This window comes from Carettochelys insculpta, chromosome 23 (genome assembly GCF_033958435.1).
Source record: "Carettochelys insculpta isolate YL-2023 chromosome 23, ASM3395843v1, whole genome shotgun sequence".
Classification (NCBI taxonomy): domain Eukaryota; kingdom Metazoa; phylum Chordata; order Testudines; family Carettochelyidae; genus Carettochelys; species Carettochelys insculpta.
Genome location: NC_134159.1, coordinates 4397821 through 4425318, shown reverse-complemented (window position 1 = coordinate 4425318; position 27498 = coordinate 4397821). Strand labels below are relative to the sequence as shown.

The 27498-nt window shown below is 52.5% G+C and overlaps 1 protein-coding gene across 1 annotated transcript; it reads left to right on the top strand.

Moving 5' to 3' along the window:
• Positions 1-1503: 1503 nt before the first annotated feature.
• On the top strand, positions 1504-26637 carry HTR6 (5-hydroxytryptamine receptor 6). Its single transcript, XM_074975907.1, has 3 exons — positions 1504-2229; positions 25267-25425; positions 26212-26637. The coding sequence occupies exons 1-3, from the start codon at positions 1504-1506 to the stop codon at positions 26635-26637; spliced, it is 1311 nt and encodes a 436-aa protein (XP_074832008.1).
• The last annotated feature ends 861 nt before the right edge of the window (positions 26638-27498 follow it).

Sequence of the window (27498 nt, the reverse complement as noted above, 5' to 3'; positions counted from 1 at the left end):
TTTGAGCCACAAGCCATTGGGGGCTCAGCCAAGGCTGCAGAGCAGTTTCCCTCTTTGCCCCTGTAAGTGGTTTCGGTGCCGCTGCACGGGCCAGGGAAGCACACCCCGGAGGCGGCTGGTTACGTGCACTGGGGCAAGCGTGTAATCACGAGATGGTTAAAAACAAAGCAAAGCACAACTGACCCCAAAGAGCTTTTCCCTCCTGAATGGACCTGGGCTGGAGGACACCTGCCCCCTCGCCCCCATCCCTTCCCATGCAGAGTCCGTGCAGGGCTGTGTCCAGTTTTCAAGTAATCTAAGCACCCAGGAGTCTCCCATCTCCCTTGGGTTGTGTTCCTGATGGCCCTCCTGCCTATGACGAGGGGCCTAAGCCTGCACTGCTCCAGTATCACAGTGAGGGTCCCGGTACCTGGAAGAGGCTCCATGGTTGCAATACATTTTGCATCAGCCCTTTAACGCCCAGGCAGGGAGGGTCTCAGAAAGTCCCCCTTTGGGAACAGCCTGCTCCCTTGCTGGCTCCTACGGTCCTTTAATCTCTTCCTCTGGTTTGCTGAGCTCATTGTGTGGTTATGTTGCGTGCCCTGTTGGGTTAAAGGACCCATCGCGCTCAGCGACTGGGCCCATACCCTGGCTGTTCAGCACAGCCCTGCACGGCTGGTTTCAGCCTCAAACCTCTTGATGTGCTACCTGAGGTTAACTTCACCCTCTTGCACCAGCTCGGCTGCCTTAACCCTTGCAGCTGGGTGGGGAGGGAGGGTTGGTGGCAGGGGGAGGGAGATTGTTTGCTGTCTCTTTAAAGGCAGAAAAGAAAGCTCTCCCATTGCGACTAGGTTCTTGCTGCCTTTAGCAGAGTAAAGGGGGAAGGAGAGGCAGCTGCTAACAGAAGCGGGTGGCACACACCCCTCTGGCCAAGGGGAGCTGTCGCTGTGCTACCTTCACACACCCCCTGCCCATTGCAGCTTTTCCACCAGCAAGACTGTCGGAGTGTCTCTTGCATCAGGGTTTATTCTGCCTGTCGCCTGCTCTGTGTGCAGCAGCAGCTGCAGCCGGGACCAGACTCACCACAGCTGAAGGGAAATGGTTTGCAGCCCCCCAGAAGGAAGAGCCCTACAGGTAGGCAAGCCGGAAGGCGAGACGCAGCGCTAGGAATTCAGGGGCAGCTGTTCCCCGCACCAGCCTCTACCCGGAGGCGGCCAAGCAGGTGTCTGAGTGGCACTGGCAGTTCCTAGGAAATGGCTCAGTCTGAGCTGAGGGGTAGGGGGAGCGTTCTTCCGCTGAGCGGCTCCTGAGAGTGTCATTCTGCCCTGAGTGCCAGAGAGGAGAGAGGAGGAGAGAGCGAGGGAAGGGGGACGAGACAGCTGGATCACGCTTCTCCCCTTTAAAAGCTGGCCCATGGCAATGATCACCTAGTCCTGGTCCCTGCTCTGTGCAGAGCTTCCCTAAGGGAGTTGCGAGCTGCCTTCTGCCTGTTCACAGCCAGCCTGCCTCTCCTCCAGCTCCTCAATGGCAGAAGATTTTGGGAGCCCCAACGCCAGTGTGATTGGGGAGAGGGCCCTGGCTGTGGGGAGCAGCTGGGTGGCTGCCTTCCTCTGTTTCATCATCCTGCTGACTGCCCTGGGGAACTTCCTGCTCATCCTGCTGATCTTCACCCAGCGCTCCCTGCGCAACACCTCCAACTACTTCCTGGTGTCCCTCTTCATGTCTGACCTGATGGTGGGCTTGGTGGTCATGCCCCCAGCCATGCTGAACCAGCTGTATGGCCGCTGGGTGCTGGAGGGGGAGTTCTGCTCCATCTGGTACTCCTTCGATGTCATGTGCTGCAGCGCCTCCATCCTCAACCTCTGCGTCATCAGCCTGGACAGGTACCTGCTCATCATCTCCCCACTCAAGTACAAGCTCAGGATGACGTCCTGCAGGGCCGTGTGGCTCATCTTCGCCACCTGGACCTTGGCCGCCCTGGCCTCCTTCCTGCCCATCAAAATGGGGTGGCATGAGCTGGAGTTTGAGATCAGGCCCCTCAATAGCACCTCCCAGATGGAAGATGACCAGTGCAGGCTCCTGGTCAGTCTGCCCTATGCTCTGATAGCCTCCTGTCTGACTTTCTTCCTCCCCTCCATGGCTATCTCCTTCACCTACTGCCGGATCCTCCTGGCCGCCAGGAAGCAAGCGGTGCAGGTGGCTTCGCTCACCACCAACGTGGCCAGCGCCTCTGATGAACCCCTGCAGCAGGTAACAAGGTTTGACTGTGCTGGTGTGCATGCAGAAGGGTCTGGTTCTGCCATGTCTGCTGATCCTGTAGCCAGCCCGTGGGTTCCACCCTCCCTGGCCTCTTCCCAGAAGGCTAGCGAAAAAAAAAACACAAAAAAAACCATACTGCCCAGGAAAGGAACCACCAGACCTTGAGTACCAGTGGCTTTTAGACCCATTGAAGTGGTAGAACTTCTCAGGCAGAGAAAGTTGCCGGGGATGTGCAGCATTGCACTGAGCCACAGCTGAGCTGGACAGGTGGGGTGCATGTCAAGTCAGCCATGCAGCAAAGGGGGCTTATGGGCCAAGCCCCGCCCCATGCCCAGTGCTTCCCACTCCCTTCTCAACTGCTCCCTGCCCTCGCAAGGCAGAAGCCGCGTTAAAGATTAGAAGGGACCACGCAAAACCGCTGCAGGTGCCGTCATCTGGGTTCTTCCCCTCTCTCCTTCTCCCACCTGGGGAAGGGTCATATGCTTTATAGCTTGGAAAGTGAGCACTGCCGGGCTGCTCCTTTGCAAACGGAATTAAGAGAGGTGGTTTGGGGAATGGAGAGGAATGAAAGTCATTCTCAGAAGAGGTTGAATGGTGGGGGGAGAGCTCAGGGCAATTGCGCTGCCTCTTCCCCACAGTGGTTCAGTGGGGCTTCATATTCAATTTCCTCTCAGGAGAGCTTGGCCTCCCTCCCTTTGCTCCTAGCTGGTGGCTTTTATGATTGTTTGAGCCAATGGGGGAAGGCTCCTGTGACCTCAGAGGTGTCCAGATTGGGGCCTAGGGTACAACACAGTGGCATTGACTGGCATGAGCAGCCTGCAGGGGTTTGGTTGCTGCTTCACTGATGAAGGCCCCCTGGGCAGTGAATGGGGCGGGATGGTGACAGGACCACACAGGCTGGGCTTGGGGAGCCTTGCAGCATGTGGCCCAGGGAGAAAGCAGGGAGTATCAAGTGGGAATGGCATTTGTGGCGGCTGCGGCAGTGTCAGGGGTTCCCACAGGCTCGGGGAAGTTGTTCCTTGTGGTCAGTCTTGGTCAGGACACCGTGGCTGTAATGGGCATTGGTGGTGTCCAGATTAGGAAAGCTGGGTGAGGGTGGCTGAATGTGCCTTGCCCTAGACCATCTTGCTCAGCTGGTCTGGGGCCATGTGGAACCCATGCTGCAGTGGAGCTGGGGGAGGGCTGAATTTCCAGGTGTTATGGATTTCTATGAGGCAGATTCTGGAAGTGCACACACAGGAAGACCTGGGTTTTGGTCCTTGCTCTGTCTGGAGGACCTGGGGCAAAGTTTGGGGTGGGGGTGGGGGGGGAGTTCCAACTCTGCATCCCTGGAAGGGTGGGGCCAAGAGCAGAAGGGGCGTGGCCAAAGGCAGAAGGGGCGGGGCCAAGGACAGTTGCCCTTAGTACCACCAGGCCCATGGCACTGGGCCCTCCATGGCTGTGTGGAGTGCACAGACGCTACGAGCACTTCAAAGGGGGCAGGACCTCCAGCCCCTGCTGCTGCCAGAGTAGCTGTGGTGGTGGTAGTTGGTGCTCCTGGCCCCATGAAAGCCCAGGCCCTGGAGCAACTATCACCTTTGTCCCAACCCCTGGTGGGAGCCCCGCGTTTCCCCTTTCTGCACCTCCCATGTCCCTACCTGCCTCTCCTAGCAGAGCTACACTGCACCTAGACAGCCACAGCTGGCCTGTGCCAACAGCTGGGTTCATGGGCTCACCGCCCACCCAACCTGCGGCTGGTGCCCAAACACCTACGTGTAATTCAACAGCCCCTTAGCCTGAGCCAGCTTGCAGGACCCAGCCGCGGCGGGGCATGTGTGTGTGCACGCACGTGTGTGTGTGTGTGGGGGGGAGTTAACTGTCTGTGATGACACAGGGGTGTCTGTGATGGCCGGGGAAGTGGGGGTGGTGTCCAGCTCTGTGTCTGTGATGACATGATTGCGATCCCTGGCGGGCCGGTGCTATAGTATACAGGCTCATTCCTTTGTAATGGTCACTCGGTATTATTGTTATTCAGCTACCTTTTATGTTTCCTCCTCTGGCATGTTACTCTCGAGCGCCCTCCTTGCTATTGAACCCAAAGCTCTTGCAACAAAGGGCCCAGCAGAACAGCGTACAGGAAGGTGAGGTGAGATGCGGTGAATTGTCTTCGTCGGTGTTTCTCACCCCAGACCGGCCAACTCAGATGTCCTCCCTCATGGAGCTTCAAATAAGCGTTTAGGTTAAAATGTGCTGAGCAGAGCCCAATCCAGCACAGTGCTGAGGGCCTGCCATTCCCACCAATTGCCGTGGGCATTGATGGGGCATAATGCTGTGCAGAAGCAGCTCAGCACCTTACAGGATTGGGCCCGTGCTGTAGTACACAGGCACGAACTATGGGCTTGTCAGGTGAACCCCCATCAGTATTGTTCCCACACCCTGAGCATTGGAGATAGCAGGTACAACCTCCCCATAACTCCTGGCCAGGGTCAATATTTTGCCAAGGCTCCAGGACAGGCTCTGCTTGGTGGGATGCCTGGCTTGTGGCCTGGGTACGCAGGTGGCTGAAGCAGCTCACAAGAGCGTGGGAGGGCGGGAGCGGGGGTGGGCTGTCGCGTGTCCCAGGGCTGTGCCTTGCGAGTCACTCTGCCCGCATGTGTCTGAGGGAAGAAACCTGAGCCCCAGCCCCGCCATGCCATGTGCGTGCGGGGGAGACGAGGGGGGCTGAGCTAGGGCAGCTGGCCCATAAGCAGCCGGCGGCTCAGGCCGACTGAGCTCTGGAGAGGTGATTGCTACGGAACATTGCACCTCACTCGGGATCTCATGACATAACTCGCAGAGGTCAGGATTTTTTTCAGCCCCAGGCTGAGGTGAGCTTGTCTCCCCTCCTCCTCCCCCCTGCCCCCCGGGGGTCAGCCCTTTTCCCACCACTCCCTCCCACAGCCTTGGGGCACACAGCCAAGCGCTGGCCATGGCCGTTGTTCCATAGGGAGCTTAGGCCCTGCACTGAGGCTTTCCTCATTTCTGATGCTGCCTTAGCCATCCCAGAGTTAGGTGCCACACTGCTCACCTTTGCACTGCCTAGGCCCCCTTGACCTAGATGAGCCGGAGACCCCTTTGTGCTCAGGGGCTGTACAACCCCACCGCGAGCGACAGACCCTGCCTCAAAGAGCCCTAGTGGTAAGCTGAAAAAGGAATATTTACCGCTCTCATTTTACAGAGGGGCCACTGAGACCTGGAGCAATTAGGTGACTTACCCAAGGTCCCACCGGGGCCCCATGGCAGAATTTAGAACCCAGATCAGAAACCCAGCACAGAACCTCCACCACAAGAGCGGCCATCCTCTTCAGGAGCCTTGTGCTGGGTTCAGTGTCAGGAAGAGACTGGTGTGGGACTGAAATAAAAGGTTGAGCCCTCAAAGTGCTGTTTGCAACAGAGAGGTGGCATGGAGATGGCAGACAATTGGGATGCTCGGTAACCAAAGCCGGTATGGGATTGGTAGCTATACCAGCGTTCAGCAAACCTTTACACGTACTTCAGTGGTACCCAGTGACAATGTGTGTGTGTGTGTGTGTGCGCACGCGCGTGTGCGAGAGAGAGAGAGAGCGCATCTCTCTCTCTGTATACAGGACATCCTCAACTGAAATAAATGGGCACAGATGAACTGACATCCATAGTTTGTTTGCACCAGCTGAGGATTTGACTCACAGACATTTATTTACCTCTCAGCTACAGGTACCTCATCCCCACCCGCACCCCGCCCGCCACCCCAGCAAACAGAAATTGCACCCCGAGAACGTTCTACCACACATCAGCTAGTTGAAGGGAAGGTGTGGGCCTGATTCAGTGCTCACTGAACCAGTGCAGCTAAGGCATAAATTAGTTGACTGGCCCCAGAGTCAGAGTCCGTGAGCCTGACCCTCCTGGTTGTACAGAGCAGTTACTCCTCATTTACTCCCGTGTGTGTGCGCAGAGACCCAGGCCCTGTGGGTGTTTGCATTTCTTTGTTACGTCCCTGTTGATAGTCCCTCCAGAAGAGCTGCTGAATGTGGATTGTCCCCTGTGGATGTTGAGGAGAGCCTGGAAGTTAGTTGCATCCAAGGTCTCCCAGCCAGACCTGTTGTTTAAATTCCCTTTGTTGGTTTCTGGAAGCCCTGCTGTCATGCATGCCAATGGCAAAAGTGGATTTTCTCTCCCCGAGCAACAGAGCAAGGGGCCCGATTTCCCTCCCACTCCAGTCTTATAGTGGGCAAATGCCACCAATGTTACAGCGTGAGCAAGTGGCAAACCCTTTTGTGCCCAGATTGCATTCACGGCTATGGAAAAACAAACTTTTCTAAGCAGAGAGTACAGTGGGGAGAGCACATTCCCACAGGTTCAAGTTCTTTGATCCAGCTGTGGGACAGTTATATCTAGCGATCAGAAGAAGGCCAATATTACTTTTTAAACAACTGAGAAACTAGAAAAGAAAAGGAGTGGAAAAAATGATTGGGGGCGTTAAAAAAGGATGTTTTTCTTCGCTTCAATCACCCTGTACATTGGATGAACTCAGCATTCAAGTGCTGATGACTTTAGGCCTTTCGTCAGTTAATGCTCGTGGTTTTCTCAGATGAGAGAGTTCTTTAATCGATCACATTCAAGGGGACTGAAGTCCGTGATGAGTCAGGGTCCAATGACAGGGTTTCTTTCTGGCAGGAGAAAGCTTAGCGACTTTTAATGTCAAGTGTCTATTCCTTCCAGTTTTTTTCCCTGCACATCTCTCTCCATCCTCTCTCAGGGCACTGAGGGATGACTTTTGCACTCCTGTAGCACCCTGCCTTCTAGAATCTCATGGCACTGGATTATTATGCCTCTAAGCACCCCAGGGAATGTGTGAAATATTATTTACCCCCATTTTATAGATGGGGAAAACCGAGTCATAGGGTAGTTCAGTGACCGGTTCAGAGTCGCATGCTGGGACTAACAAGAAGTCCTGTGTCACCTTATAGACTCACAGATATTTCCGAGCATAAGCTTTCGTGGGCAAAGACCCAGTAACTTTAAACCTGGAACCAGCCTCTGCAACAATCCTCGCTGCCAACTCTGCTCACATAACTACACCAGTGACATCATCACAGGACCTATCATCAACCACACCATCAGGGGCTTCTTTACCTGCACATCTACTAATATAAGATATGCCATCATGTGCCAGCAATGCCCCACTGCAATTTACATTGGTCACACTGGACAGTCTCTACATAAAAGAATAAATGGACATAAATCAGACACCAGGACTGGTAATGTACAGAAGCCTGTGGGGGAACACTTTGATCTCCCTGGACACTCAGTAGCAGATTTAAGGGTGGCAGTCCTGAAACAAAGAAATGTCAAAAATCAGATGCAGAGAGAGATCTCTGAGCTGCAATTTATTTGCAGGTTTGACTCCATTAACCAAGGATTAAACAGAGACTGGGAGTGGCTCGCACCTTACAAAAGCAGCTTCTCTGCCCTGGGTGTTAATAGCTCCCCATTAGACTCTGACAATGGCTCATATCCCCGTCTGATCGGACTTGTTTTTTCCTCTTTTGATACTTACTATTGCTAATGGGCCATTTCCACCTTGCTGAACAGACCTTGTCAGCTCTGGCCCTCCCTTTTACTGGGACCCCACTCTTTAAATACCCCTCTGAAACCACCCCCTCACTCATGCATCTGATGAAGCGGGTCTTTGCCCAAGAAAGCTTATGCTCCAAAATATCTGTTAGTCTACAAGGTGCCACAGGACTTGTTGTTGTTCTCAAAGATACCGACTAACAGGGCTCCCTCTCTGATATTTGTCACCATGCTGGGACTAGAATTCAGGGACCAGCTGCTTAAAATTAGCAGAAGTTATTTCCCTCCTGCAGTGGCCCTGACTCTCTCCCTTTTCCAGGCCTGTGCTGGGAATGGGGTCCTCTGGCTCCCCCAGGTGTCTGATCATCTAGATCATGATGGAATTTCACAGATGGGCCTTTATGAACGCAGAGGCCCCCCCCCCCAGGAGTCTTGCTGAAGAAGGAGAGACTCACTGGCTCATTCCCCCTCCTTCTCGCTCATACACTTACGGAGAAGGTAACAGCAGTCACAAAAATAACAGCCTGGGGGAGGAGAAGCTGTCATGCCCATTATTGAGGACTGTGGAGCTTGATGTCGCTCCGAGGTAAGGAATAATTTCCCGTTCCCCTCAAATTGCTAGGTGTGGGGGTGTGGCAGAGATTATGGTTGGGGGAAGGGGGTGGAGTAAAGCATCAGGAATGACAGCAGCTTCAAAACATTCAAAACCCCCTCTTTTTGTTCCTTTTAAAAAGTGCACAGTCCCACAGCTGTATGTAACCTGGAGCGTATGCCAGGAGCCTCTACAGTTTGAGCTAAAAGCCAGGTGCTGCTCAGCTGAAGAAACTCACTCTTTCTGTGTGTAAATGGTCTAAGAACCTCTATGTGGAACAGCGACCAACACCCAGGAGGTGTGTGGGTTACTCGGAGCTTTGCAGGATGGAGGTGGGGTTGGGAGTGGTGAGAGAGAAACCACCTTTGAAAGACCTTGAGCTGTACAGTTTCACCAACTCCAGTGCAGCCTAAAACCTTGTTCCTGCCATAAATGGAAGATTGTTCAATAAAAGGCAGACCCTCACCTGCCTTGTCTTCTTCCGGCACAGTGTAAGGTCTACTGGTCACTTAAGCTCCAGCTCAGACCAGCCACTGGGCCATGTAGACAGTGCTCAGTGCCACCCAGTGATAAATAACTGGCTAACCGGTAAGATTAGTGGGAAGGAAAACGACACCCCCAAACTCCAGAGTTTTGCAGCAAGCCTATAGAGCAGGCCACTCAGCTCCTACTTATCTCCACCAGGAAATGTAATTAACCCCAGAGCTGAGGTCAGGAATAGCTGTAACTAGCAATTGGACAGCCAAACATTCACCAGGTTTCTGAAGGGAACTGAAGGGTGAGATGACTAACAGTTTCGCCCGCTGCACTGAAATCTCCCCACTCTGTCACTTTCAGCTGTCATGACAGCTCCAAATGTTCCAGGCAAGTGTAATTTAATTTGCCAATGTGTTTCAAAACTAGTGTATTTAATCAATGAGCTAATAAATGCAACGGTACGGATTCACGTGATATGAAAACAGAACACACAGTGGGAAGGCAAGACCACCAGTAATTACTGACAGGGAAGTTAGCCCCGATTCTTAGAGCTATTTAAGTGTGGTTCTGCGCAGAGTTGTAAAACCTAACTAGCTTAGGAGCCTGAGTCTCCTTTTCAATAGGATTTAGGCAGCTGGAAACTTGAGTTTCAATATACATCAGTGGCCATAAACTCCTAAGTGCCTAAATCACTCTGAAAAAGACACTTAAGCTCCTAAATCAGCTCCTAAAGCCCCTTTACAAATATGGGCCCTACTTCCTATATGATGGGCCAAGATTCCTCATCAAGTCATTCCGGGTTTGTACCAATGAAATTCCACCCAAGCCATTGGAATTATTTCCAATTTACCTGGATGTGAGGAAGACATGACCCTGTGGCAGACGATTTCTAATTCTGCCCCAGTGCTACAAAGCATGGATCCCTAGCCCTGATACATTATGAAAGATTGGACTTTAAACCCTTTTCTGAGCCAAGGCTGAATATTGCCCATTTATCAATTCAACCCCACAGCAATATTTGTGGGGAAAGAAGGAAGATCTCTATAACTCCATGTATCGTAAGGCTCAGTCCACATCCACCAAAAGGAGAGCTGTTCTAAGCTGGGGCAGAGGAGGGAATTTAGAAGTAGCCCAAATAGAAATATTATAGATGGATAAATGGGCAGGTGAAATATGTCATTAGCATGAGATGAATGGAACATATGGCATGGTTGTCACATGGCCATTACCATCACCTATGTAATATCCAAGCTCATTTATTTCTAACCATCAATCTTTCTAATTGTGTGTGGGGGTTTACAGCTGTACATGTGTCTCAGATGCTGCATATGTATGGGAAGAAATTAGTTCTAACTGGTAGAGAATTTGAAATTCTATAGCCTTATATTATTTTGAATACCCTTCTTCTGATTTTTTGATAGAGGCTAGAATATTAAGCAAGCTCTTTTCTCAACAACTGCTGGGTGAGCCCCTGGATGTGTTTTTCACGCATGGAAGATGTCTGATTTTGTTTATAATCCATATTTCTGCAGGAGAAAATTATTTGTCACCAGCCGTAACAGATTTAATTCCCTAATAATAGTCTCTATTGACCTAGTATCCTACAGCGACGAGAGAAATTCAATTGCTTTTAAGTACCTTGATTTAGTTTGCTGTTCACATAAGAGGCTGGGACTCTGACTCCACCAACTCTCTCGTGGATAAATTAGAAATATTTTAAAAGGTGGCAGGAGAAGCAGAGAATATACAGACAAAATACTGGAACGGTTTCGAAAGGCCTTTTCTGTGATATCAGCCTTTGCAACAAATTACTTTTTAAAAATGCTGGGTCAGATCCAGGGCTCCTTGTAATTTTTCCATCTATGGGCAAAAGAAATTTTATGTGCAAGAAGGCGTGTGCTGATTTGTGCCACCAATAGGGGCACACGCTGCCTACTGTTTGTGTTGTGGGTGCTCTGTTAATTAGCTGGGTGGCACCTGAATCTCTCTTGGGCAGCTGCTCAAGCGCTCAGCTTACAGGGAATGCTGGTCAGATCCACAGCTGAGGATCTGATCAAGACTGTTTCGCTAGCTCATGGTTTCCCAAATGGGGGGGGGAGTGCCCCCTGGGGGGGCATGAAGAAACTTCTGGGTCAGCACAAGGCGACCCAGCCTCCCCCCATCATTTCCTCCACCTGAAGAAAGAGCCAACGTTTGCTTCCGGCTCTCAGCCCCTGCCATTTTATGTGGGTGACCTGGTGCAGCTGCTATAAAAATCAGGCAGCTGGTGAAGACCCATGTGCAAAGGAGAGTGAGTGTGTGGGTTGAGGCGGGGGAGGAGGAGGATGGGGTTAGATGGGGGGCTGGGGGGTGCCTGGCTTGGGAGAGGGGGATGGGAATGAGATAAGAGTGGTGGTGGTGCCTGGTTTGTGGAAGGGGAGGGCTCAGGTGGGTGGCTTGTGGGGCTTGCTGGAGTTGCAGGGATTGGGCAGCTGGCCATGGCATCGCAGGGCTCAGGCAGCTCGGGCTGCTGGGTGGACGGCTGGCCTCAGCAGTGTGGGACTTGGGCAGCTGGCCTTGACAGCGTGGAGCTTGGCTGGCTTGGGCTAGCAGGTGGCTGGCTGGCTCTGGCAGCATGGGGCTTGGGTGGAGAGATCAGGCGGCTGGCTTGTGGCTTGGGTGGCTGGTGGGTAGGCAGGCAGCTGGCTCTGGAGGCTGGAGGGTGTGCAAGTGGATGGCCACGGCGGTGTGGGGCTCAGGCAGGTAGCTCTGGCAGTGCAGGTGTCAGGTGGGTGGGTGGGCAGCTGGTGCAGGCAGCTCTGGTGACTAGCATGGGGCTCAGGAGCTGGCCAGGTGGGGCTGCACTAGGCACCCACGGGGCCCAAGAAAAACTATTTATACCTATTTTTAATTTTAAAGACCATTTTTATATCAAGTGTTTGTGTTTATTTCAAATTGCGATTTGAATGTTTTGTTTAAGGGGGGTTGGATGATGAGGTGGGGGGGTGCGAGAGGGTTTCTCAGAGCTCAAAAGGGGGGCGTGATGCTGAAAAGTTTGGGAACCACTGCTCTGACTCATACTGGTATTCACACGCAGCGGCTGTATCTACATGGGCAGCTTCTGTTGACAGAGAAACTGTGACAGTCCCTTCATGGACAGATTCCATCCACACACAAAAGTAGCTTGTGCGAGCGAGCTGCTCCAGTGAGAGACCCAAGGCCTGGAAGGCAGGCGTGCAAGGAGAGAAAGCCCTTCCTAGCATGCAGCCGCTTCTCTCCCTTAAAGGACCCCCGCAAACATAGAATCATAGAAGAGTAGGACTGGAAGGGACCTCGAGAGGCCATCAAGTCCAGCCCCCTGCCCTCATGGCAGGACCAAGCATTTTCTAGACCATCCCTGAAAGCCATCTATCTAACCTCTTCTTAAATAGCTCCAGTGATGGAGATTCTACCACCTCCCTTGGCAATTCGTTCCAGTGTTTGATCACCCTGACAGTTAGGAACTTTTTCCTAATGTCCAACCTGAACCTCCCCTGCTGCAATTTCAGTCCATTGCCTCTTGTTCTATCCTCAGAGGCTAGGAAGAACAAGTTCCCTCCCTCTGCCTTATGACACCCTTTTAGATACCTGAAAACTGCTATCATGTCCCCCCTCAATCTTCTCTTTTCCAAACTAAACAAGCCCAATTCTTTCAGCCTTTCTTCATAGGTCATGTTCTCTAGACCTTTGATCATTCTCGTTGCTCTCCTCTGAACCCTCTTCAAAGCTGTTTCAGGGCTCCTCTCCACCTTCCTGGCTCCCCACCCTTCCTGACACCTAAACCCCTGGACACCAAGCCCTCCCTGACCCAAAACCCCTCCTCCACTTCTGACCCCCTTCCCAACCATCACCATGGCAGAGCAGCCCCCCAGTTATGTACAACGCAGGGGCCAACAATGGACACAGATTTTTCAGGATGTGCAAGGACATCTTCCTGGAACTGTGCCACTGGTGTGCCCCTGCGCTAAGACGTCATGACACTAACATGCGTCCAGCCATCGTTGTGAAGAAGAGGGTCACGCTTGCCCTCTGGAAGCTGGCCGTGCCCAAGGGCTACCATTCCGTGGGTCACCACTTCAGTGTCCACCATCGGAGCTGTCGTGATGCAGGTAAGGAAGCCGTTCAGCTGCAAGCTGTGCATGGGGGGGGGTGGGGTGGAAGAGGGGCCTGAGGGATGTGGGGCTTGCTGTAGCCCAGGGGTCCCATCCCCCCAGACCCTACAGGTGTGTCTGGTCTCCCCCACCCACAGGTAGTGCGAGCCATCAACTCCATCCTGCTGCAGAGGTTGGTGCAGCTCGGCGATGTGGATACTTCAACAGCATCGGCTTCCCCACCTGTTTTGGGGTGCTGAAGGGGACCCACATACCCATCGGGGTCCCAGAACATGGCGCTGACCAATACCTAATAGGAAGAGCTACCACTGTGTTGTGATGCACGCCCTGGTGAACCACCGAGGACAATTCCTCAACATCTACGATGGGTGGTCGGGCCAGATTCACAACGTGAGGGTGTTCCAGAACTCCAGCCTGTTCCAGCAGATGGAGGCAGGCACCTGCATCCTTCGCTGGGAGCTGGCCATCAGGGACACACACAGGCCCTTGTGCATTGTCGGGGATGTGGCCTACGTGCTCCTCCCATAGCTACACAGGACACCTGGACCCCACCCAGAAACAATTCAACACCAGGCTGGCAAGGGCACAGAACCCCACTGAGCTCACTTTTGAGCACCTGAAGGGGAGGTTCTGGTGCTCCTGAACTGGCTGGATGTGGTGAACCAGAATGTTCCCCGCGTCGTGGCCACCAGATGTGCCCTCCATAAGTTGTTGGAGCAGAAGGGGGAGAACTTTCTGCAGGGGTTGGGGCCAGAGGGCAGGAGCCCTACAAACAGCTGGGTGCTGTGTCCAGCCATCAGGCGCATGCTCGGGAGCGGGGGTCTGTATCTGGGCAGCACTGCGGGAGCACCTTGCCTGTGACCCCCCAATAATCCTCCCTGGGTCACAGCTGGTGGCTGCCCCATACCTGTGGCCCTTCCAATCTCCCACCATCACCCAAAAGGAAGCATGTGGATCAGGTCTTAAAGCAATCAAACCTTTACAACAAAAACTGAAATCATTTTCCAAACAATAGGCAACCATGAATGACCTAAACCAACTAGCAAAACCAAAAGGCAGTCCAGTAGCACTTTAAAGACTAACAAAATCATTTATTAGGTGATGAGCTTTCGTGGGACAGACCCACTTCTTCAGATCATAGCCATACCAGAACAGACTCAATATTTAAGGCACAGAGAACCAAAAATAGTAATCGAGGTTGACAAATCAGAAAAATATTATCAAGGTGAGCAAATCAGAGAGTAGAGAGGCAGAAGAGGGGAGGGAGTCAAGAATTAGATTAAGCCAAGTATGCAAAAGAGCGTCTATAATGACCTAAAAAATTCCCATCCCAGTTCAAACCACGTGTTAATGTGTTGAATTAGAATATAAAAGAGCGTTCAGCAGCCTCTCTTTCCAAAGTAGTATGAAAATTCCCCTTCAGTAAGACACAAACTTTCAGGTCATTAACGGAATGGCCCACTCCATTAAAACGCTGGCTGACCAGTTTGTGAATCAGGAGTATTTTTATGTCTGTTTTATGGCCATTAATTCTTTGTATAAGAGAGTTTGAAGTCTGTCCAATATACAAGGCATCTGGGCATTGTTGGCATATGATGGCACATATGATGCTAATTGAGAATGTGCCCATGATTCTGTGAATAACCTGGTTAGGTCCAGTGATGGTATCTCCAGAATAGATATGTAGACAAAAAAATTCCCGAAAAGAGGTTGGGAGGTTGTCTGTAGGAGGCCTTAGCTGACAGGCCTGTTCTCTCCTACAGACAGCCGCCCAACCTTTTGAGGATTCTTACCCACAACCACAGTTTATACCACAGGAACACCAGTCCTGGAACTTTTCCTTGCAACAAAGCCCACTGCCAGCTTTGTCCACAACAATGCCCAGATGCCTTGTATATTGGACAGATTTCAAACTGTCTTAAACAAAGAATTCATGGGCATAAACCAGCCATAAAAACACACCTGATTCACAAACTGGTCAGCCAGCATTTTAATGGAGTGGGTCATTCTGTTAATGACCTGAAAGTTTGCATCTTACTGAGGAGGAATTTTCATACTACTTTGGAAAGAGAGAGACTGCTAAACTCTCTTTTATATTGTAATTCAACACATTAACATGTGGTTTGAACCGGGATAGGAATTTTTTAGGTCATTATAGGAGCTCTTTTGCATACTTGGCTTAGTCAAGGGGCATGGGCTTGCGGGGCAGGGGGAGCAGCAGGGGGAACATCTGTGGTGGGAGTTGGGGGGTAGCTGGGTCCTGGGCCAGACAGGCCTTGACCAGGTCCAGGGCACAGTCCACAGCCGTGTCTACACGTGCACGCTACTTCGAAGTAGCGGCACTAACTTCGAAATAGCGCCCGTCACGGCTACATGCGTCGGGCGCTATTTCGAAGTTAACTTCGACGTTAGGCGGCGAGACGTCGAAGTCGCTATCCTCATCAGGAGATGGGGATAGCGCCCTACTTCAACGTTCAACGTCGAAGTAGGGACCATGTAGTCATTGCGCGTCCTGCAACTTCGAAATAGCGGGGTCCGCCACAGTGGCCATCAGCTGAGGGGTTGAGAGATGCTCTCTCTCTAGCCCCTGCGGGGCTCTATGGTCACCGTGGGCAGCAGCCCTTAGCCCAGGGCTTCTGGCTGCTGCTGTGGCAGCTGGGGATCCGTGCTGCATGCACAGGGTCTGCAACCAGTTGTCAGCTCTGTGGATCTTGTGTTGTTTAGTGCAACTGTGTCTGGGAGGGGCCCTTTAAGGGAGCGGCTTGCTGTTGAGTCCGCCCTGTGACCCTGCCTGCAGCTGTGCCTGGCACCCTTATTTCGACGTGTGCTACTTTGGCGTGTAGACGTTCCCTCGCAGCGCCTATTTCGATGTGGTGCCGCGCAACGTCGAAGTTGAACATCGACGTTGCCAGCCCTGGAGGACGTGTAGACGTTATTCATCGAAATAGCCTATTTCGATGTTGCTACATCGAAATAAGCTATTTCGATGTAGGCTTCACGTGTAGACGTAGCCCACATGTGTCAGCCACCGTGGTGAGAACCACACCTGGGTCTGCAGCTGTTCGTGTTCCACATGCAGCTGCTCCTGGGTAATAGCTTTCTACTCCCAGACAGTGGCTGCCAACGTCCAGTTGCTGTCTGTCAGGTGGCAGTGGACCCTTCGGCCAGGGGCGCGCAGGGGTGGTGGTGATGTATCCTCCCTGGATGATACTAGTCCTGGTCCCGCTGGCTCGAGCACCTCGCTGGGGCTGCCTGGCTGGGTGGCGGGGCTGGCCTGGCCCTGGACAGTGCAGCTGTAGAGTGGGAAGCAGGGGAGGGGGGACGGTGGGCACTGGGGGTCATACAGCTGCACAGCCCTTGCGGCCACCCTGCCATGAGCCGCAGCTCCTTCCCAGGCCATGGGATGGGCCTGTCCAGGGTGCACACGCCTGTGCCCCTAGCCAGTGGGCCATGTCGGACAGGGACACTGTGGTGTCATGGGCATTGGCCTGACCACAGCCCCCTGTTGGGCCAGCCCCAGGAGCTGGTGCCCTGGTGGGGGCAGTCCCTGCCTGTGGGCAGCGGGCATGCCAGCTGCAGCCAGAGCCTCCCTATGGCCTCCCCACACGCTTGCAGCCTGTAGCACTGTCCAGAGGAGTTGGTGCTGGCCATCACGTGTGGCTGTGCCAATAGTGGGGAGCTGTGCCATGAGATGGAGTGTGGGGGGGGTTGGCCTGTCTCCTGGGTGGCTGACTTGCTCCCAGGCTTGGCAGGGGCAGGCAGCTGCTGCCCCCAAGGTCTTGGGGGTCAGGCAGCTTGTGGTGGGGCTGCAAGCGGCCTGGCAGTCATGTCCAGGGGCTGCCCATGGGGTCTGGGTGGGACACTCTGGTGGATGCATGGTTCAGGTGCCAGGCTTGGGACGTGGGTTCCTGGAGAGGCCTTCCTCGGGGGCGGGGCGGGGGAGCATGGCACATCCTGCCCTCCCAATGTGTGTATACTCCCATGGGGGGGGGGCTCACTGAAGGGTACCAGGAACAGGTCCAGGGATGCCTGTGCCAATGCTGTGGTGCTGGAGGGGCCAGATGACAGGGGCCAGGTCAACGTGCCCTGGCTGGAGTCAGGGTGAGAGGTCAGGTTGTGCTGTGGCTCTGGGGACGATCTTGGAGCTGAGGTGATGGCCTTGCTGGTGGGGACCTCCTCACTGGTGTCCACCATCACCTGGCCTGGTGCCCCATCATTGCCCCCCAGCATCCAATGCAGGGCATTGCAGTGGGGGGCAGGAGGGAACCCTGTTCCTGAGCAGTGTTGGGCATCCCAGACCCGCATGTAGCCCTGTCACAGTTCCTTGATTTTTGCATGCACCTGGTGGAGAGTGTGTGCTGGGTGCCCACACTATGACAGGGCTCCAGCTATGTGGCTGTAGCTGAGGGTGTTCTGGTGCTTGGTGCTGGGGTCCAGAATGACTGGCTCATCCACCCACAGGGCTGGCAGGTCCTGGACCTTGGTACTGGACCAGGACGGTACCCACTTGCAGCTCCCATGACCAGTCTCTTGGGAAGGCTTGCACAGCTCATAGGAGGGGCCAGGGTGGTCCCGGGCAGCATATGCCATGTTTGTACTGCCTGGGCAGTGGCTGCTGGAGTGTGGGACTGAGCACGTGCTGCCAGCATGTGGCCATGCCCCCAGCTTCCTACACCTGGCTTCTTGGAGCCCTGCTGCTTTTTTTTTTTTTTTTTTTTTAAAAGGCAGTAAAGTAGCACTTTAAAGACTAACAAAATGATTTATTAGGTGATGAGCTTTCGTGGGACAGACCCACTTCTTCAGCTCATAGCCATACCAGACTCAGACTCAATATTTAAGGCACAGAGCCCCAAAAATAGTAATCAAAGTTGACAAATCAGAAAAAAAATTATCAGGTGAGCAAATCAGAGAGTAGAGGGGCAGAAGGGGTTGGGGGAGAGGGCAAGAATTAGATTAAGCCAAGTATGCAAAAGAGCCCCTATACTGACTCAGAAAATTCCCATCCCAGTTGAAACCACGTGTTAATGTGTCAAATTTGAATATAAAAGAGAGTTCAGCAGCCTCTCTTTCCAAAGTAGTGTGAAAATTCCTCTTCAGTAAGATGCAGACTCTTAAGTCATTAACAGAATTGCCCACTCCATTAAAACTCGGGCTGACTGGTTTGTGGATCAGGAGTGTTTTCATGTCTGTTTTATGCCCATTAACTCTTTGTCTAAGGGAGTTGAAGTCTGTCCAATATACAAAGCATCTGGGCATTGTTGGCACATGATGGCATATATGATGTTAGTTGAGGAACATGAGCATGTCCCTGTGATTCTGTGACTAACCTGGTTAGGTCCAGTGATGGTATCTCCAGAATAGATATGTGGACAGAGCTGGCAGCAGGCTTTGTTGCAAGGAAAAGTCCCAGGAATGGTGTTCCTGTGGTATAGACTGTGGCTGTTGGTGAGAATCCTCATAAGGGTGGGAGGTTGTCTGTAGGAGAGAACAGGCCTGTCACCCAGGGCCTTCTGGAGTGTGGCATCCTGATTAAGGATAGGTTGTACCTCTTTAATAATGTGTTGCAGTGGTTTGAGTTGGGGGCTGTAGGTAATGACCAGTGGTGTTCTGTTCTTGGCTTTTTCGGGCCTATCTTGGAGTAGCTGGTCTATGGGTATTTGTCTGGCCCCGTCGATTTGTTTTTTTTATTTCTCCTGGTGGGTAATTCAGGTTTATGAATATTTGGTAAAGATCTTGTAGTTTTTGGTCTCTGTCAGTGGGATCAGAGCAAATTCGATTGTACCTAAGGGCTTGACTGTAAACAATGGATCTAGTTATGTGTGCAGGATGGAAACTAGAAGCGTGTAGGTAAGTATTGTGATCCGTGGGTTTCGGGTAGAGTGTGACACTGATCAGGCTATCCTTGATTTGTACTGTAGTGGCCAGGAAATGTATCTCTCATGTGGAGTAATCGAGGCATAAGTTGATGGTGGGGTGCAGATTGTTAAAGTCTCTGTGGAATTCTTCTAGAGTCTCTGTACGATGGATCCAAATCATAAAGATGTCATCAATGTATCTTAAGTAGAGGAGGCGTAATAGGGGACGAGAGCTGAGGAATCGTTGTTCCAGGTCAGCCATAAATATATTGGCATATTGTGGAGCCGTGCGGGTGCCAATAGCAGTTCCACTAATCTGGAGGTATAAATTGTCCCCAAATCGGAAATAATTGTGGGTGAGAACAAAGTTACAGAGGTCAGACACCAGACTGGCTGTAGTGACATCACAGATGGTATTCCTGATCGCTTGTAATCCATCTTCATGTGGAATATTAGTGTACAGAGAAGCAGCATCCATGGTGGCAAGGATGGAGTTGGCAGGAACTTTTCCGATGCTGCTTTAAGAGTGGTTGGAAGCTGTAACCATAAAGTCCTGCTGACTGTGGAGAGGGCGTCTCCTGGCTCCAGGTGCCGGTCACCACGGAGAACCTGCTCTGTTGACGAAACTGTCTGCACGGGCACTCTGTTGACAGAATAGGGTTGACACAGGCATTGTACCTGAATGGGGAGACTATGTCTACACTAGAAGGATCTGTCAACAGAGTAACATGGACAGAACCTCTGCCAACAGATTTCTACACACAACTTGCTCTGTAGACAGAGAACTGCTAGACTGCACTGCCCTCTGGTGCCAGAAAGTGGAATGGCAGCTCTGCAAAGAAGGTTGCCCGGCAATTGGAAGCCCTCCCTGTTGACAGAAGTGGCTACACTGCATGTTTGTCGACAGTACTCAATCCAGAGAGTGTTATGCCTGAAATTTTTGAGGGATAATACTGTTGAGGAAAATACAGAGCTCTGTCAACACTTTGTTGACAGAATGCTTTAAGCATGTAGACGGTCCCTGAGTTATGTTGACAGAACACTCTAGTGTAGACCCAGCCAGGCAGATACAACCTGCCGACAAAAAAAAAAAAAAAAAAAAAAAAAAAGAGAGCTGAGTTTTGTCGACAAAGCCTCGACAGAGAGAACTAGCTGTGTAGACACTCTGCCAGTTCTGTCGACAGAAGCTGTCTGTGCAGCTCTAGCACTAACTGACCCGAGGTACTCTTCTGATAAAAATTGAGGGCTTTCAGCACCCTGGACAGCAGGATCTGCTACAAGCTGTCTTAGGCCCCATTTCAACCCAGTGCTTTTTTTTAGCACATTTGTAAATCTGTTGAAATCACTGGGACATGAGTGAGGGCTCAAGGGCGGCACATGCTCATGTGTGTTGCTGTATGAGGGGCTTAGAAATAAACCTCACACTCCCAGTCAAACTAGCGAATGGTAACTGCTCTAGCGCCAAGAATCTTGTTACGGGTCTAATAGCACAGCTGTCGTGTTTCTCCACCATTGAATACATTTAAATGGGATGACAGATACAAATAAAAGTCAAGGCAGAGGTGATCTCTTTTAAATCTCTTCTGTTCTTAGAAGGATGGGCAGCTCAGCAAGCAGCAACTTATTTAATTACAATAGGATGCCGAGAGAATTTAATTTGCAATTGCAGGAATGGATCGAAGATGGCTCTGAGGACTGTGGAGTAAAACACCCGAGACCTTTCTTTGAAAAATGTAATTAAGGGCAGTTCTACTCAATAGCTTGCTATGTACCCTGAGGCTAAGTTTTATCGTCATCCACTCTTCAAAAGCTTGATGCATTTAGATTTCTGCAACAATAAAAATTTGCTAATAACGATAGTCATTATGGTTCAGTGCATAGCAATTTCCTTTCCCATGGTGGTTTGTTTTTTTTTTAATCACAGCGTCTCTGTCAGGCTAGGTCTGTACTGTCAGTGGAACATCATGGTGATAACTCCAGTTGGCATCCAAAGGTTGATAGTATCATAACACACTTAGGAATTTGGCGCTGGACAACTCAGTTCCTGTAGTCTGTGTGTACTCTGCACTACGCAACTCATCAGTGCCTTCCTACACAGTTTGATTTGAACATGCACATGCCCTGACCTGTCGCTCACTGCATGAGTTGGGGAATTCACTTAACTCCTTTTACCCAGAGGCTCAAAGGTATGTTGCAACCTAATTTGATTTCATTTCAATGGGATTTAGGTGGCTATATATATCATTTAGGTTCAGGGCCTTTGTGCCTCAGTTTCCCCAGATGCAAAATGGGGGGTACAAGTCCCATGTTAACATACTGCTGCAAGTTCCCTTGTGTCTGGGACCATCTGCACATTGGGCCCCGTCCTGCAGCGTCCCGAGCACCCTCAAACCCCAATGAAACCAATGGCTGTTTAAATCAATCATCACCTGTTTGGAGGCACTAAGCATCTTGCAGGATGAGGGCCGTAGAGGAATGTCATTGGCTTTGTCCCGCACCAGGCACATACCAGGCTGGCGAAAGCCAAACAAGTGACTGTGCCCTTTTCTCTGCAGCTGCAGGGGGCAGCTGTGAAATGAGGGCACTGCTGGGAGACACAGTTGACTTGGAAGTCATGCGTTTGCAGGCCAGGGAAGCCCACACATGGCACCAAGCTGCAGACAGTGGTCGATGGCTTAATTTTTGCAAATGATACTATGCAATCTATAGAGGGCCACACCCCCTCCCCCCAGCTGGTGTCAGTCAGTGAAGCTATGCTGAAATCAGAGGCCTGCTGATTTACATTGCTGGAGGCTTCAAGAGAGTGGTACTGGATGCTCTAGCCTCTGGCTGGGAAAGTTATGGAGCATGTCTTTGGCTCCCCCCTGTCACTAACAGATTTGTGGTTCAAGGCTGATGCACATCTGGGCACAGACAGCTGACTTGTCTTTGTCGCCTGTTGGTGTATCCAGCCGTGTTGGGGTTTAAAGGGTTAATGAAAATCCAGCAAGAGGGGCTGCAGGGAACTAGGCTGTTGCAGCTTGTTTCCTTTGCCCAGGCATATTATTCCCAGCAGGTCTTTCACACTGACTTTTGCAATCCACACTGGGAGGCTGCTCGGCTTCCGAGCATCACTCTCTGACAGACCTACAACCTCCACCCATTTCTGTGGGACCTCTGCTGAGCCCTGTCCGCAGCTGGAGCTGGCAGGGGAGGCTGAGTAGAAAGGATGTGTTTGTGCCTCATCCCCCAAAGCTGGGAGCGACTCCACGTTAGTCCTTTGTGCAGAGCTGCACGGCTGTTCTGAAGGATACCAGCTGTGAAGGGCCTTTCCAGCACCCCAGGATCACAGGAATACAGATGCCCACCAGGCAGGCCTGCTTTTTACTGGCCATGCCCTGAGGCTAAGCCTCTTTGCTGTCTCTGTACTGCTCCTGCATCCTTAGTGCAATCGACAGGCCTTAGCTGGCTCCGGATCCCTGTGCATTGGTGGACCGGCTCTAAGGGGCCAGAGTGCAGGCCAGGAGTCTTCTTACGGAGTAATGCTATTGATTGCATTGTGGTTACTTGCAGCAGCCTGAAATTGGAATGGGGTGCAGTGACTCGTTGGAGCAGGCCAGAGCAAGGGGCCTAAACAAGACTCCAGGAACAGCGGCAGAGCCTGGCTGGAGGAGTGGGGTAATCGTGCCCCTCCCCAGTGCACGATGGGATTGTCGGTCCGTGGGGACTAAGCCTGTTTACTTGGTGTCACATTCAGCCCCCTGCCTTTCAACCCCTCTGACCAGGGGAGCAGTTGCATTAGAGATGAGCCAGCGTGTGGCTAGCACAGCTCTCGCCAGGACTGTGCTATTACAGGGAGGCACAGACACGGAAGAAAGGTGAAGCAGAACTCTTCAGGGAGCTCCCTGCTTGAGGGGTGATGGGTTCTTGTCCCACATCAGGCCCAGTCAGATGATTATTAAAATCACTGCACGCTTGGGATCCCTCGTCTGCAACTCTAACTCAACCAGGCAGCTAGAGAAAACCGTCGGCACAGCTGTACTCACACCACCCCTGCAGACCAGCCTGGAACGTTAGCTAGTATCTTCCTCATCACCTGCCTCTTCCTCATCAACACGTGGCCATCATCCCCGTTCCACTCAAGGTACTACATTGCTCACACCACTGCCCTGGGCTGCTGATATTACCTACTCATATGGTACACTGACATTACCATGGCTAATGCATATTCAATAGAGAGGTCTCCCCTTTCCTTATTTGTATTTCCTCCCTTACCTAATGCTGAAGTGTTTTTCGTGTATAGATTAGGCCATGTCAGTATCATATATGTTAATTCATTGCCATGGCGCCTCGGTGGAGGGATGGTCTATCTTAAACCTTCCAGAAACGGAGGGCAGCTCATGTTCTGTAGTTGGCTGATGTCAATAGGGACAAAAATCCCCCCTTACAGCCAATTTACATTCCCCAAAACTTACACGTTACCAATGTTTCGCAAGGCCAATGTTCGTAGGTCTCTACCCTCCTGCTAACTACTGAAGCCCATGTCTCATTGGATACAAGCCTGCAGAGTCCTTGCATTATCGCTGCATGTAATACATCAAAATGTACAGCAAAGCAGTGACTCGAATAGAGACAAGTTGGCTCATTGGGATTCAAACGAAGGGCGTTGGTTGGTGCTGCCCGCCACCCTATGCCACTGCGGTGTGTGTAGGATGGGGCCAGGCTGATCTGCTAGTTCACATTTGCTTAGCGCTGGTGGAAATGCACACGCTGCAGTGCAATGGAGCAGCAGGCCCCATTGCTGGGCTATGCTGGAGCAGTGAGCCAGCTGCCCATGGTGCACAAGAGGGGTGGAAAAGAAGAGTCTGAAAAACACAGATGTTGAGTTCTGTGGGTGCTTTTTTCAGAGCTTGTATTATGGGGGGAATGTGGTGCTCTTTGGTCGCTTAGTGGTTCGGGAGGAGATGGTTCAGATGAGGGAGAGTGACCCGTGACAGAGGGTGGAGCTTTGGGCAGAGGGTGATGCGGAGGGATGTGGCACTCAGCAGAGGCGTGGTCTCAGGGAGAGGTGGCGTGGGCGGGTGAGGCCTCAGGGGTAGGAAAAGGCAGGACAGTGAGTGGGGTGGGACCAAGCACCTACATAAGCACAAGCCCCACAGAGCAGGCCTGTTCCTATGAAACTGGGGCATCTGGGTGCCCTACTCAGGGCAGTATGTGGGGTGGGGCCAGTGGGGCGGGGGGGGGGGGGGCGCGCGTCTCCAGTGCTCCTGCCCAACCGCTGCAAATGCGAGAGTCGTTGAACTGCCTGTGACGGGGGCTTGCGGGGGCCGTGCACCGCAATTGTTTTCCGGTCAGGGTGTGAGTGCCAGCGCACCCCTGGGGTTGGCCTCTGTGCTCGGCACCCATTCAGAGCCTGATTTTCCCAGCTCATCCCGCCTTAGGGCACACGCTGCAGCTGGTGAGCACCGGGCCCCCGAAGTGCAGGAGTGGCAGCATGGGCCCCGACTGAGGGAATTTACACGGGCCCTACGGGGGTGGGCGGGGGGGCACATGCGTGATTTATGGGAGCGGCACAAAGAGCCAGGGAAGACGTTGACCCTGGTCATAGGCACTGCCACAGCCCCAGGGTTGCACTTCCATTTGCCAGCCTGCAATGGTGCCGCTGTGCTGCTGCACAGGTTCTCATCCCGCGCAACTCCACGGCACCTGAGCCGTGCGCCCAGCTCGCCCTAACCATTTGCTCCTGCTCTGCTGGAGCCCTAGTCAGTGTCACGGCCACTTCTTGGTTCTTTGCCTGGCACTACAGCATGTGCTACAGTGTCCGCTAAGCATTGGCGTGGCTGTACCGGCCCCCCCCCCCCCTGCCCCCGGTAGGGCTAGAAGTCAGGGCTGGACCCATGGCTGCCCCCCCCCCCCGCCCCCGTAATGCTGTGCATCCAGGGGAGGAGGCAAGCCCTGTGCGCAGGGACTTCACGGCCACTTGCATTCTGCAGGCCACTGACGAGGTGGGGAGACACTTTGCCTACATCTGAGCTGAGCACACAGAGCTGGCTGGGGCTCTTGCATGTGGGGAAGAGAGGGTTCATTGGGGGGGGGTGTCAGGTTAAGGTGTTTTTTTTTTTTGCAGTTTAGTGCCACATATCTTAGCTCAGAAGGTGGGTTGGGGCAGCTTTTAAATCACTGGGAAATGCATCAAGCTCATTGGGACAGGGGCATCTCCTTGTTCTGAGGCCGTACAGCACCTAGCACAACAGGGCTCTGGTTGCTGGTGGGGAAGAGGGGGGCCCTCTAGCTGCAACCGCAGCAAAAGCAAATGGTAAGACCAGCCCTTGCGGGAGCAGGTCACTCTGTGAGGCAGAGACCCGTCCCCTGCCTAGGTTCTGTCACCAGCCCATTTTCTCAGATGGTTTCTTATCCTTTGCAGGTCCCTGGAGCGCAGAACCAAGTTTTGGCCCTGGGAGAGAACAGGAAGTTTGCCAGTAAGCACAGCAGAAAGGCACTGAAGGCCAGCTTGACCCTGGGCATCCTCCTGGGCATGTTCTTCGTGGCCTGGCTCCCCTTCTTTGTTGCTAATGTGGCCCAAGTAAGTCTGGCAGAAGGGACGGATGTCCCCCCCCCACTTGTACATCAAACCCGCTCGCAGCCCCAGCTGGGCCCCTGAAGGAGCATTGGTCACTGGAGCGTCAGATAGTGACTAGATCAATGGTTGTGTGTGACTTTACCAAGGGCTCTTCCCCATTCCGTGGTAGAGAGGGTCCCTCCCTGCCTGCTCCTGGTGGCAGCTGTTACCTGCCTCCTGGGGAATCTGGTGTTCCAGCCTCTGGCCCTTTCCCGTCCTGCCCAGATGGACTTTTCATGTGTAAGCTCTTTGAGGAGGGGGCAAGGACCATCATTCTTTTATGCCTGTGGAACATCCAACCCCATATTTGCAGCAATGAGCTGGAACCAAGACTTAGGAAACAGGGAATCCAGAGATCTTATTCACGGCCCTTCCTAGAGGTAGGCGACTGCTGTAATATATGTAGAAATCCTGCCCAGGAGTTGTGCTCAGCATCACCATTGCACCTGTAGCTAAAGCCAGCTGTGGAGCTCCCTCTGGAAATGGAGATTGACACCCCAGCCTCCCTTCCCTTTCCACAGTGACCTTGTATTAACGCCTCTGAGGAGCTGCTCTAGTTGCCCGCCCCAATCCTTGAGCTAGGCAGGATCTGCCCCAGGACCTGGCAGTGTTTATTGTATGCAGACCTACGTTGGGCAGAGCTGGGAATTCATAGGCTGCTGCTACAGCAGTTCCCTGGTGGAAGCCACAGCCTACTATGCCACTGCAGACAATGCCACTGTTCTAATCTGTGCTTGGTCTTGCCCCCAGGCAGTGTGTGACTGTGTGCCTGCTGGCTTCTTTGACGTGCTGACCTGGCTGGGCTACTGCAACAGCACCATGAATCCCATCATCTACCCTCTGTTCATGAGGGACTTCAAGAGAGCCATGGCCAAGTACCTGCCTTGCTGCCGGCGCTCTTGGGAAGGCAGACCCAGTGCCATCTCCCTGTCCATGCGGAACTCCAACAGTGGGCCCCGGCTGGGGACATCCCTCAAGAACGTGCTCACGCTGCAGGGTGAGACCGACTCCGTTGAGTCTGTCATCCAGGTGAATGAACACCTCTTGCTACCCGCCTGCAAAGACCTGCAGCTGGAGTCCTTCCCAGCCACAGGGGCTGACTCAGTCAATCTGTTCGACTTGGACCACATGGACCAGGACCTGCAGCTGAACCAGCTGAACACTCCCATGGATTGATCACACTGCCCCAACAGGGGTGGTGTGAGAACAACAGAGGCCTTGTTCTTGGTCCCTCTGCAAGCTTATGTGATGCACAGATGCCTCAGCAGTACTTGCTGGGATAGGGTGACACTCGTAATGGGGAAGCCAATGATGGGGTGCATACATGGACAAGCCACCTGAACCAAAACGAAGCATTGCTCCACTCCAGTACACTCCCCCCGTACATAGAAACCATTCCCAGGGGTTTGCTGTGTCCTCACTTGTGCAGAGGAGGGGAAACCGTGTGGAAGTCACCGGTCATTCTCCATCCGTCACAGCCTGGGTTTGTTTAAATGTGATGAAGACTCATTTCATTGCCAAGTTTACCTGCCTGACTTCTCTTTCCTTTTTCTTGCTGTCCCACTTCCTCCTCATTGGTTGTAACGTGTAAAGCAGCGTGGGCACTTGGCCCTCCCGACCCGGGTGCTCTGTGCAGGTTGCAAGTGTTTGATTGTCCCTGAGCTCAGAAAGCAGTGGCAGCGTTTTGTTCTCCGCTCCTCTAGAATGCAGAATTTTCAAATAGGATTAAAGAGCAGCCCACGGTGAGACTACAGCCAGAGACAGAAACAAACCTAACTGCACAGAAGGCAGAGGCAGTTGGCGTTTCCATGGCTGGCCATTGCCACTGGACCCAGCCCTTTTTTATCAGGAGAATGTTAACGCTCTTGTGCAGATGGCACAGTAATGAGGGCATGAATCAATCTGACTAGCTAAGTTCCTGGGCCAGCATGCAAGGCAGCTGTAAGGTGAGCTAAGGTGCTGACTTTGCAGCCACCAGGTGCCTTTACAGTCAGGGTATCAAAGCTCTGTGGTCACCCTTGCTACTGTAAATCTCAG

Excerpts from the sequence above, each read along its gene's own strand:
- HTR6 (XM_074975907.1), top strand. The coding sequence starts at position 1,504 with ATGGCAGAAGATTTTGGGAGCCCCAACGCCAGTGTGATTGGGGAGAGG. Across the intron at positions 2,230-25,266 it reads CTGATGAACCCCTGCAGCAG|GTCCCTGGAGCGCAGAACCA; the intron begins GTAACAAGGTTT and ends TATCCTTTGCAG. Across the intron at positions 25,426-26,211 it reads TTGTTGCTAATGTGGCCCAA|GCAGTGTGTGACTGTGTGCC; the intron begins GTAAGTCTGGCA and ends TCTTGCCCCCAG.